Source organism: Ciconia boyciana, chromosome 3 (genome assembly GCF_034638445.1).
Source record: "Ciconia boyciana chromosome 3, ASM3463844v1, whole genome shotgun sequence".
NCBI lineage: Eukaryota > Metazoa > Chordata > Aves > Ciconiiformes > Ciconiidae > Ciconia > Ciconia boyciana.
In genome coordinates, this window is record NC_132936.1 from 61,973,374 (window position 1) to 61,986,118 (window position 12,745).

At 39.3% G+C, this 12,745-nt stretch overlaps 1 protein-coding gene across 1 annotated transcript in view; it reads left to right on the forward strand.

Annotated features, from left to right (window-relative positions):
• LAMA2 (laminin subunit alpha 2) overlaps window positions 1–12,745 on the forward strand; it is a 386,413-nt gene that overhangs the window by 364,699 nt on the left and 8,969 nt on the right. The window contains exons 58-61 of the mRNA XM_072855832.1: window positions 3,225–3,401; window positions 4,226–4,436; window positions 9,489–9,601; window positions 11,133–11,322. Coding sequence (XP_072711933.1) covers window positions 3,225–3,401; window positions 4,226–4,436; window positions 9,489–9,601; window positions 11,133–11,322 — 691 coding nt within the window. The remainder of the gene's footprint in view (window positions 1–3,224; window positions 3,402–4,225; window positions 4,437–9,488; window positions 9,602–11,132; window positions 11,323–12,745) is intronic.

The window sequence follows — 12,745 nt, forward strand, 5'->3', positions numbered from 1 at the left end:
AGACCCACAGTCCCAGATAAACGGCAGTCATTCTTACTGCTGGAAAGCCATTGCAGGCCTTCTCAGACCATGTTGTTTTAAACAGAATTTCATATAAATTCCTTTGTCCTTTCTCAGACATTGTAAAAAATGCTAATTACACTTCACCATTCAGAAAGTGATTAGAAACAGCATTACTGTAGTGTGTAGGACTCGGACAGTCAGTGTTATGATGGCCTGGAATAGCCCTTGTTCCAAGTAGGGTTCGTTGTGGGCATTTGGACATACCAATGTGTACATACTGTACAGACATTCAGTGGATTAGTGCACTATGCACAACGTTGTTCTGTTTTGTTTAAAAAAGAAATCAGAAAGAAGATGTGACATCCAGCATGTTACAAAATGTGCGTATCCAAGCACTCTGAACACTAGGCTTCACCCTCTTACCCCCACAACACTGCAGCCTTCTTCAGCAAAAATTCCTATCTGTCTAGTCCCAAGGTGCCCTTCTGTCCTCTCTATAATTTGCTTTGCTTTGCTTTGTCCTTTGTCAGTATAATTATCTGACTGAATTTCTATTGTATCATTAAAAAAAAATCTTGTAAATAATGCCTTCAGACAATCTCTCTCCTCAGCTTCAATCACTAGTTTGAGGTAAAACTGTAAATTCTTCGGGAGAAAAAGTTATTTTGGAAATGGATGACTGCATTTTGCGAAACATTTTGTGTCACTGTGACAGAACACAAATATGCAGATGATAATAAGAATCTCTAAACAACAAAGAAAGTTCTTTTCTGCAGTGCTATAGCAAGTACAATAGCTTGACCTGTGAGACTACATCAAGACACACTTGCTGTACAATGCCATGCAGTGATGATGCTTGTTCATCACTGTAGCTCTGTTACAAAACAAATTATCTGAACTCTGCGTTTTCTGTAACCTGAAATGGATGTGAAAAGATATAAATTAAGATTAACCCCTCCTCTGCTCATCACAAACTCAAGCTTTATTTGATTAAATAGGAGGAAAACCTTTTGAAAACTCTTCAGAGAGATAATTGTCCATATAATTATGAAGTATGTGCTTTCTCTTCCAAGTTAATTATAGGATACTGTTGAAGACTAATGCACATCATTGGATGGTTCTGCTTAGAGCCAAAATGTTTACTATGGTAATGGCTAAAGATGAGATGAAATATTGCATGCTGATGAAAACATTGACAATCAGTAGCCATGGCTAACATGCAGCAGCACAAAGGATAACTCAAGTTTTGACAGGCTGATTTCCCTACATTTCTTCTGAAGGCAGTGGAGAGAAATGTCCTCTCTGGGACACTTCACAGAACCTAAATTAGTCTGTCGTTCTGAACTACCCCCAGAGAAATCTCTCTCCTTCTGTTTCCACTCCTGAAGGGTCTGGGGGAAATCCTAGAGATTGTCCCGAAGCATAAGTTTTAATACCCACTTCCTCAGTTTCCCTTTGAAAAATGAATCACTTTCTTACTCTACAGCTTTCTAAACCAAATAAATCCATCCAAAACTATGAGGAAATTGGACAATTTGCATGTAGTACAACAGTTATCGAATTCAGGTGCTTAAGTCACTATCCAGTTCTGTCTAGGACTTGTGTAAATAATAAAGCCAAGTGTTTTACTTATGAAAAATGGCCTCTTTTCAATAAACATTTTCAATATTCAGTTGCTAACATTTGTAATTATTGTTAAGGAAGAATATCAGAGTTCAATATAATTTTGCAGTTGAAAAAAGTGAGGTTATTTGCCAGAAACTGATTATTTCTGATATGTCATAAGGATGCTCAGTAATTCTGAAAAATCAAGCTACTTACTTACAGATACCCAACTTGGGTTTAGATAACTAATTGTAGTCAAAGATGCTTGAATAGTTAGGTCCTGATGTTTAGCATGACCGTAACATATTTGCAATAAAAACTGCACTTCATAAATCATATCAGAGTTTACCAGAGACACATATAGCTTTTTTTTGTGGTCCTGATTCTCTCCTGGCTAAATTCTATTAAATATAGTCTAACAGCATAAAGAAATTATGCCAACTAGCATTCCACATTCACCTTCAAAAATACCGAAGTTCTTATCCATCTGTTGCAACTCAGTTCACCTTGAGCTGGATTTGTTCGGAAGTTGGAGATTTTCTATGTTTGACCAATGGTAAATTGTCCCAAAGACAGCAGTGAGATTTTTGACTCTTGTTGCTATGCCTTGTTATATATGTTACCCATCAAAATAATCCACTCTCAATTCCACAGCCCTTACATTAAAGCTGCTTTCTCAGTACACACAATGTATGGCTTGGCAAAGTAGTTTTTCACTTTCTGTCCTCTTTACCATGTTTCCTTGTAAATGTGGTACAAACCCACAACATTTGCATCTCAGTAGCTTTGACAGGCAAGAGCATTCAGCTTTTCTCTCAAATTTGGATTCTTGCTTTTACCAGGATAATGTCCTTCACCATATTTACCCCTTTCTTCTTTGCTCTTTTTTCCATTCCTTCACTTGGCTTGGTCAGCCAGTGGTGCTGTGCTTCAGAGGCTTCTACCTTCCTCTGTTCAACTGTAACAGGATGTTCCGTGGGACTGCTTTGTCTTTTAACTTGTAGCATGTGCATTACCCATGAAAATGAATTACAGCACTTGTATCACTACATGGTGAACAGTCAGCAATTTTCCTACTCTGCTGTCTCCCCCAGAAAAAAAGCTACCCGATCTTTTAAAAAGCCTACAGTATGTATCTGCGGTTGATTCTGCGATCAGAGCAGTCTGTAGCAGTGTTTGTCCCCCTGCAAGAAGATAATAACTTGTACAAACCAGGAAATAGGGAGCCCAAACAAAATGTGACCCCACGCTGTTCCCATCCTGCTGAGCACTAGATGATTATACCTACCAGCACAGTGCCGCAGGCTGGGCCCTTACCATGGCAGTGCTGCCGTACTACAAACCACTTCTTCCTCTTCGACCAGTCACTGATATTATCGCCTCTCTGCAGCACGGCTTTGCCAAGCTGTGTCGGAGAACTACTGAGGAAGCAGAGCAGTAGCTGAAAACCTTCTAGTGGTTAATATGCATTTAATGTGAGCTGCTAATTACATAATTTGGGTTGCTCAGTGTTATAGCTGGTGTAGGAGTAAATGGAGCCTGCAGAGTGATGATTTCAATACAAGCAATAACCAGAGTAAAATATGTATTTCTTTGCTTTCAAATCTTTTTCACAGGATGTTCACTGTTCAAGTAGATGAAGACAAAGGCCAGACTCAGAGATTGCCGACAGACCAGCCCATCTCTGTTAAGAAACTCTTTGTGGGGGGTACTTCTTCTCAGTTTCAGACTGCACCTCTCAGAAACATACCACCATTTGAGGGCTGTATATGGAATCTTGTCATTAATGCCATGTAAGTCTTACTGATGCCAACAAATGTCCAGTTAATGAGGTCTGGTTAACTACCTTGGCTGCCAAAAGAAGCTTCATTGTTGCAAGGAATCATACTAACAGCAAATCCTAGAATATGATCTGTTTTCTTAATATGCCCTTCCTTTTTTTGTCTACGATATACGCTCCATAGGCTATGCAATTAATGAACTGTTTTACAGACAAGCCAACACCTGTCCATTTATCTATAAAATCAGAGAAATTCAACAGTAACGCTGCAGTAAGGCTTGCCTCAGTGATAGGTATTTATGGTGTACTATAACACTTTATTTTAAGTAAGGTTGATCTCCAAGAGTATACAAATTCTGAGAACCACCATGGGAATTAATTTGCTTTGTGGAAAGTGCGTGCTGCAGTAATCTGGAAGGAACATTTAAGTAAAAAGAAAGGGAATGGTGAATAAAGTAAAACCTCTATAGAAAGTTCCCACTAAATCTTTCTTTCACGTAACTGAAGTACCTAAATTAGGATCTCATCACCCCATACTCCATCAATGTACATCAGAGAGAAGGACTTCTCTACAATGTGATTCAGCCTGCCTAGGCTGGTAAAGCTTGCCAAAGAGGATGCCTGTCTCTCTGCACTGATTGTAGGAAGGAAAGCCAATGGTGACTATCACCTCTAATTTAAGTGACCCACTTCTGTACCTAAAACAGATGGAATGAATCCTGGCTCTTGTGTCCTGTGAAGTGGAATTACACTGCAGCATATCGTTATTCTTTATAAATGGGTGGTAAAAAGGCAGAAAAACTAATAACAGACATCAACTTCTTTGTGTGTTCTCAGCCCCATGGATTTTGCTCAGCCCGTGTCCTTTGAAAATGCAGATATTGGCCAATGTCCCTCTCTAGAACCAGAGGTTAGGCCACCAGAGGATGAAGATAAACCAATCCACACAACAGTCCTGATCCAACCTGAACCAGACACTAATGGGGAGAAAGAAAGACCAAGGACGACTCCTGCTTCCCCTCCTCCTCCAACACCATCTCTATCTTCAGCACTTGTAAGTGTAGATCACTTCACTCAGGTAAAGTTTGAAAAGTTTCTTTTTCCAGGCAAAATTGAAAAGCTAGCCATTAAGAATAACGAAGTAATTTTCCACAAAAATAGTAACAATTCAGCATGATATTGTAAAGGGAACACCTTGTTCCAGGTCAGTAAAACCTGTGGATAATGGAAAACTGATTGATGTCATTTGCTTGGATTATCACAACAGTAATTTAAAGAACGATATCGCACTAGAATTCCCTTTGGCTTGTATGCTTAGCCCTACACCCTTGCACTTCAGGACGTAAGACAAGCAATATCCGATCGGGGTTGGAAGGGAAATTTTCCTATGGGAAATCCATGTCATTATTCTATTTCTTCTGCTGTTCTCTGAAGCACATGATAACAGCCGTGTCAGTGACACAGTGAAGAAACAGGTAGACCAGAGAGGTCTGTTTGATACAGCAATTCCTCCACTGCTATTTTATAACTTTAGTCAGGAGACTTATGAACTTAAGAAATGAAATCCCAGTCACTGCTAAATTGAGCTCAACTGTTGTTGCCAGAAATCTTTAATAGCTAGATAGCGGCAAGCAGTCTTATACAATGAAATTTAAGAAGAAAATGCTTCTGTCACAAGTGTAGCAGTTTTACAAGTTGATGCAACATTTTACTGTCCAGAAAAGATATGTTTAGATATCTGAATATTAAACTGAATAATATATCCACTGGAAGATTTTCGGGGGGTGGGAGGGGATCCTTTGCATTTTGTTACACCTGCATACAATCCACTGGTTTATGCAACTTAGAGTTCAGTATGGGTGAGGTTTCCAAACAGTGTGAGAAGACTGCACATTTACCAGTTAGGAGCCTATTTACACTACCATAATAAGACAGTTTTGAGAAGTCAACAACCAGAATATTTAACTTCCCTTTTTATATATATCAAATACAAGAGAGTCAGTAATTTTGACAGTTTCTCCCAGATTGGCTTCATAAGATCTTTTCACCATTTTGGGAGGCGCTCCCACGCTGAGTCAGGTTTAATCTTCATTCTCATTTCACACTTCCTCACTAACACAACATTACAGAACGTTGAGTTTGTTTGTATTGGATTTTTGTGTGTGATCCAGAAATTAAGATTATCAATTAATTGCATGAAGACCACAAAAAAAAAAAAAAAAAAAGAGTTGTGATTTTCAGTGAGTCAGTTGGCTGTAAGTCCGTCAGTTAGAGACAAAGGAACCTGAATTCATTGCCACAGTCACTCCCTGTTACCTGACTTGTTTTCAGAATTCATATCTGGTTTTCCTTGGACATAGGTAGGATTTCTAACAATGTTTTCCTACCAAAAACAGTACAAAAATTAGGCCAAACCCCCTAACTTGTTGAGGTTAATTTTATATTTGAGATTCACGGCCACCTTCACTGGCCAGGTACATATGGCACGGCTTTAGCTAGAAGGACTTGTCAGGCACTGCTGAAGTCTCCAGAGCACATGCAGCCATCCGTGTGCCTGGAAATGGGAGCCTGGGGTTCAAGATAGGCAAGTTCCATCTTAGTTATTACCCTGCCCGAGCCCCGGAGTTCGATGTATCGGGCTGTTAATGCTCTAGGGCAGCATTTTTGATTCATTCCCACAAGGTGGAGTAGTTGTAACACGAGGGCTCCGATGCATCTTGCTGTATGGAGTTGCAAGTAAGCAAATTTGCAGTATAGTAAGGCCACCATAGAAAGATAAGGAACGAGGCAACAAGGTAAAAAGTTATCCAGTTTAATGCTCACTGTTGTGAAAGAGTGCACTCATCCATTATAAAAAAAATAAAAACCACAGAAGCGCATGAGAGAGCGAGTGCCCACTTTCTAAGACTCTAAGCACTAACTTTTGAATAGCAAAATTGAGAAGAATAGATCTACTCATTAATACCAGAAACTAGTCGCATTGTAACTAGGTGAGTTTTTTATACCACATATCTAGAGCCGTGATAACTTGAAACAGAAGTTCGAAATAAAACTCTAAATACAACACCATTACTCCACTTTCTCCTTGGAAAAAATGAAACCGTTTCAGTATTCTGAAGACTTGAAAGTATCTTAAATAAGGCAAGCTTTTGGATAGTTTTTACGTTCATCTAAGTAAGTTCTCCAAAGTATTTTTCTGGGGAATGTTGCAACAAAATAAGTAACTAGAGTCTAATAATGAGATAGCGCTCATATGACTGTTAATTATACAGAAGCTCAGCGTAGAAGGACTGTATATGGAAAATATACAGCAGAAAAAAATTATTTCCACATAGTAGGCTTAAATAAGGTATCTGTTCTACTTAAGTCCTTTTAGGACCTTTTTTATCTCTGTTATCCATCTGCATGTAAAAGGGGAGGGGAGTTTAGTCCCAAATGAAAAAGACCTACCCTCTACTAAAGGCAAGCCAAGATCTAGAAGTAGGACAGTTGGGAAATACACTGGTCACCAGACTGCTGCTGCTGCTTGCTACGGATGCCAAAATGTTTCTCAATGTTGGGTAACTAACTGCTGCTTCTGCCTCATGTTATTCACTGCTTCTCAGGATTCGCTTGCCACTGAAATGAAGAGCGCCAGCATTACTTCTGCATTTGTCTCCATGACGGTATCTTCCACTATTTCTCCATGCATTACCTCATTGTTTTATTAACACTATTCAATGAACTGTGGAGACTGCTTCAGTGGTGCTCCCTTTTTCCCCTAATTACTTGTTTGTAACTGCTAATACAGCATTGTTTGTAGAGAATGTGTGACAGTCCACCAGTGGGCTTTTCTGTTCTTCATTGCCACTGTGATACACACCTAGCTTCTTGACTTACCAGTCAAGTCCCTGACATCGGACAAGACTGAAGTAAAGTGCAGCTGAAGAGTTCAGTCTTGAGGCTCTCAGGTAATAAGGGAGATTATTAAGCCGCCAGGTTTAAATCCAGGACACCTGAAGGCCATTACTGAAAAAACAAAGCTGGGGTATTTTAATATAGGCTGATGACCTGTGCTTAGTTCACAGTCTTGTGAAGGCTGTGAAGCTGGCTGTCCTTAAAGTGAAAGCAGACACAGGTTGGTGAATAAAACCTGGAAGTTTTTTAAGCATGCCCTACTGATTTATTTTTTTTCCTTTTCCTGCCATTTCCACATCAACCTAATGAATGTTCACTGTTACCGATTAGTATTTATCAGTAAATAATCGGTGTATGCTTGCTATGATTCCAACCATCACAGTGTGTTTGGCACTCCCCCACTCCTTGCCCCACTCTTTGTCCTCCTGCTGGGATGAAGAAAAACTGCAGTGTTTGCTGATGCTGGGGAGCAGCTGAAGTGGCAGGGCCAGACCCTTTACTAACACATACCAACCTAGGATTGAATTTACTGTCAGAATATGTCCTTCTACCATGTAATATGTAAACGTGTGCCACTGAAAAGTGTGCATTAGTGTATTTTCCAATTCTTTCCTGTTGTTCCAGTACCAGTAGTTAGTCCCTATCGTCCAATTTTAGCAAGCCTAAATGCTATTGAAAGTATTATATACACAATATTATTATTAACATAGTTGTTAAACTTCTAGATAAACCTGTAAAGCTTAAAATAATTAGAAACTTTACCCAGCATTATGGGAATATGATTTTTTTTCTATTTGCTGATCACTGGAAGACTGCTATCACACATTCATAACTTTGTTTGGTACTGCTGAATTTTCCCTGCTTTTTCCCTCCATTGTACATTGATGTGTACTTGTCATAATGCATGGTGTTCTGTCATATTCAAGCCAGAGCATTCATTGTGGAAAACTAATTTTCAGAAGTGCTCTATACTGTTGTGAAGATTTTCGTGACATGTGAAAGCACAAATATAACACTACTGAAAAACTGCGTGAGAGGGGGAAAGAAATTTCCTCTTTGCGGCTGAAATCTCAGTGCCTGATGAGTCACTCGTGACATTTTCAAAATGTTTCACAGAAAGAGCTCTTTGTCAGCAAAGCACCACACCTTGTGCTTTGCAGGTCCCTGCTGAGTCAGGGCTCAAATAAGAGGCTGTCGCCAATCCAAAATGAGATCAGCCACAGTGCTTAAAAACAGAGCTTGCAGCTATCAAAGTTTGTTTTTTTCCCAGCGGTATTGTCCTGATATTGTGTTGTGTTAGATCCTTTGAGTAGTTTCTTCACAATACTCTCAGTGGGAGGCAAAAGCTAGACATAAGTAGGAGCTGGTAATTACCACGGTCTCGCATTGCCCCAGGCACCCCTATACAAGAGCTTTAGGGCCAGAGATTAAAAGACCTGGTGAAATTAAAAAGAGAAAATTATACCGGGCAGAAGATATTTTACCTTCCATTGTTGCACCACTTTAAGATGAAGAGAAGTGGAACAGACAGGGAGGGGTTTCTTTCTTTACCCCCTGGGTAATGTGTCTACATGCGCCAGCTCGGGGAGTTTAACAGTTGTTACTTCTACCCCTCAGTTATCCGCTTCCCCTATTGGGGGGGGCCTTTCAGCAGCACCAGGGGAAACAACAGCGCATGAAACAAAGAATACAACTGTAAAACAATATAAAGAAGTAAAACGGAGGACTCGTTGACAGGTGCAGGATCTGAAACTACTTTTAACTCATTATTTTTAAGGTGACTAGATTGCAAGTCGACAGCAAAGCAGCCCTTTAAAACTTAAGTCTTGCTTCATTTCTGTAAGAGGGCATCCTACTGTGTAAAACTCAGTTATGTGAGCTAAGAGTACACTGAGCTGCCTGGAAATCACTTAAGACTCTTGTAGATGTCCACTGGTGGCATGAAAGCAGCAATGTTCTTATATTACTTTTATTTGCTTTTACAGCCAGCTTTAATGAGCTCTGCTTTTACACCAAGTTCCTGTCCTACTGGTTTATAACTTTAGCTGGTGTGATGAAACATCAACACACTGGAAAATTGCAGGGCCAGTGTCTAGACTAGGTGGAATATTCTCAGTCCTGAGCAGCTGGAAGACTTCCAGCATGTGCACAGCGGAGATAGATACAAAACATGAAGTTTGTATGATCGCTGTATATTTTGCAGGATTCTTGTGCTGCTGACACAGAACCAGCCATTTTGGAAGGCGGCAAGCAATTTGGTCTTTCAAGGAACAGCCACATTGCAGTTGCATTTGATGACACCAAAGTGAAAAACAGGTATATTGTTTATTTCAGCAATGAGTTTTGATGGCATAATGTCAAAATAAAATGCCCCTCCTAATATTCTCAAAAGCATCTCCCAAAATTATGGGCATAATCTGAAAAAGGTCATGTCCCATGGCTAATTCATTTCATTAAGCAAACATAAAAAGCATTAAAGCATGAAAGCTAGGCAATGAAGTGCCCACCTAAGTAGCTCTCACAAAAAACGGTTTACCTCTTTGTTTATAAAGGTTTGGGCACACACAGATCCCAGACTGATTTGCAGAAAAACAAACAGAAGAATGAAACCAGGTCATGCAACTGAGTTCAGAGGTTGCTTTTTCAGAAGAAAGTTTCTTGGTTCAGTAACTTGATAATTTCTCCTAATAAGCAAACTTTTTTTCCCCTTTCCTCCGATAGTTAAGATCAAGCTTGCACAGTAAACAGGCAAAATGACGGTGCCCTCCCAAAGTATAACAATACATACATACACATATTGATATGCAAAGGAATTCCAAGAGCTACTTATAAAAATACAGCTGTTTTCAATGGATTTGTGAAGCTGTAACTTGTTAATTGTTCATTTTTGCTGTGACGGCACATGATCATTAACGCATGCACCATGTCACACCACTAAGCATTTTTGCTGCCTTGTAGTTTACAAATCCATCAGCCTCACACTTATTTTTACCTATAAAGATGCTGTACTGCATCTTTTCATGTATGCTAATTTTAGAAAACTAGGAAAATAATTAAAAGAAATATGTAATCCTACAGTCCTTGCCTGTCTTCTTTTCAAATAAGAATCCTGGCCTGATCATTTTCATGCAATGATTTTTCACATTTATATTATCAGCTACTTTCAGGTACTGACTTTGCAGCTCAGCTTGGGCTAGGTTAGTGATCTGCTGCCAGTACAACCTTAGCATCTAGATAATCTAAATCATTTCTTCCCAGGTTCTTTGCTGTAGGGGAGGTTTTCAGCATTACCATTCTGTCCAAGGGGTCAGCAGACCTCCTCAGACACCCCCCCATTTTCCGTTGGGAGAAATCAGAATAAGTGTTTTATATCCTGATTGTAAACTCTTCTCTCTGCATCTTTAAAAGTTTCGCAACCTGTCTTCAGGCAATACAACTCATTAGAAACTCAACATTTGCCAGCTGTCACTACAGCTCGCTCTTCTTTGCGAGCATTATGTGTGTGGATGATGGATGACGCCGCTGGAATTTTACAAGGGCTGGGATTTTCGAGCAACTACAGCTGCAGCTGAGAATTGTATCTTGAAATTCTATGCCAAGGTTGCACTTTTGTATTTCCACAGTAAAAGGACTAATGAACACTCACATGTCAGGGATCAGATATGTGTGAAATGCAATTCATGTATAACCAAATTATTTTTCTTAAACCCTGATGGACAAGTAAAATGGGTCACTAACTGTAAAGCTTGGTTAGAGGAACACAATGGCAAAGCAGATAAATTTGCCTACTGTCTGACTCCGAATATCTTTTCCTTTGTTTCTGTTTTTCTTTTTGTTTTATTTTCAGACTTACAATTGAATTTGAAGTCCGAACAACAGCTGATTCTGGCTTGCTATTTTATATGGCCCGCATCAACCATGCTGATTTTGCTACAGTTCAGATAAAGAATGGACTGCCTTATTTTAGCTATGATCTGGGGAGTGGAGACACCAACACAATGATTTCCAACAAAATAAATGATGGCCAGTGGCACAAGGTATAATAATCTCTAATGCTAAATTATTCTTTGTAATGCTGAGAGCTTTGTTTCACCTTAAGATATTTGCAAAACGTAGTCCATACAAGCTAAACTTTACAACTAGGATTTTCTGTAGTCTGCAAAATTTGTGCTTTCAGATTCACTGTTAAGTACACAGTACATATTCCACTAACAAAAAAGTTAGTGCTGATCTTCGAAATTTCTCCTTCAGGAAACACATCTTTCTGGACATATTTAGAATATGTCCCATGTATGGTAAGGAACTGCAGAAAATGTTCCTTCCTGCCTAATAGGGCTCAGGTGAGTATCAGCTCATGATGATGGAATACATCATTAAAACCGGTTGTTTCTATGTTAATAATGTCATTGTTCAGCCATAATGCTAAGAACAAAGAAAAAAAAGTAACATTTAAGTAAATCTTCCCTGCATTATTAATTCAGTTCATTAGGGAATAAATATGATATTGATGGATGTACTTGGCAGCCCCTTCTGTGACTTTGTGAGAGGAAGCATTTATACACAATGCCTGTGGCTTTCGGATGGTAAGGGAAGGAATAGTATCACAGCCATGAAGTTTAGTATTTACTGGGCCAAGGACAACAGACACATAGTATATTCATTAGGTAACATGCCTGAAGGCACCAATAAAGACAGAGAAGAAAAGAATACATGTAACTATGTATTCAAATTATATACTATAAGAGACATTAAATTTCGGACAGATATTTGGAAAGTCACCATCCACATCTCTATCACCAAATGAGAAAAAATCTAATTGCATTTTCTGTTACGCTTGAATTGCTCTTACAAAACCCTCTTTGCAGTCATCCTTAGTCCCTCTCTGCTTCATTCCCACCCTGTTCTGTAGGAATTTTATTTTCACTGGATTTTTATTCATGAACTTTTTGATGATAGCAAATGCTCTAAACCAAGGTATTTCACGAGGGGAAAAAATAAAGTTGTAGTCAGTATTTATCTGTTTTACATAATGCCTAGGAGCACTGGCAGTAGACCAGGGCCCCTTTCTGCTAGATACAGAACAGATGTGTTTTGCTCTTTTAGCCATTTTCTCTATGTTCTGAGACAACCAACTGGAGCATATATTTCTTAATGGAAAACTGTGCTCTTTGGGCATGCAGCTTGGCACTCGGCAAGACAGGGACCCTTGTTGTAGATCCCATTTTTGTAAGAGAGAATGGAGACAAAATCCAAAGTCACAGTTCCCAAAAAACACAAGAAAGTCCATTTTGGGAGGGGGAAAAAGGCAACCTCTTTAAGAAAAGACCGCAGTCTTTGGTTTTTTAAGAAAGCGGGGGCTTCTCCTTATAATAATCCTTTTAGTGAGAACCTTTTCTCCATTTGAAATGGTTTGGGTTGGAACGTTTCCCTCAGGCCTGCAAAGCTAGGGCACCAGTCAAA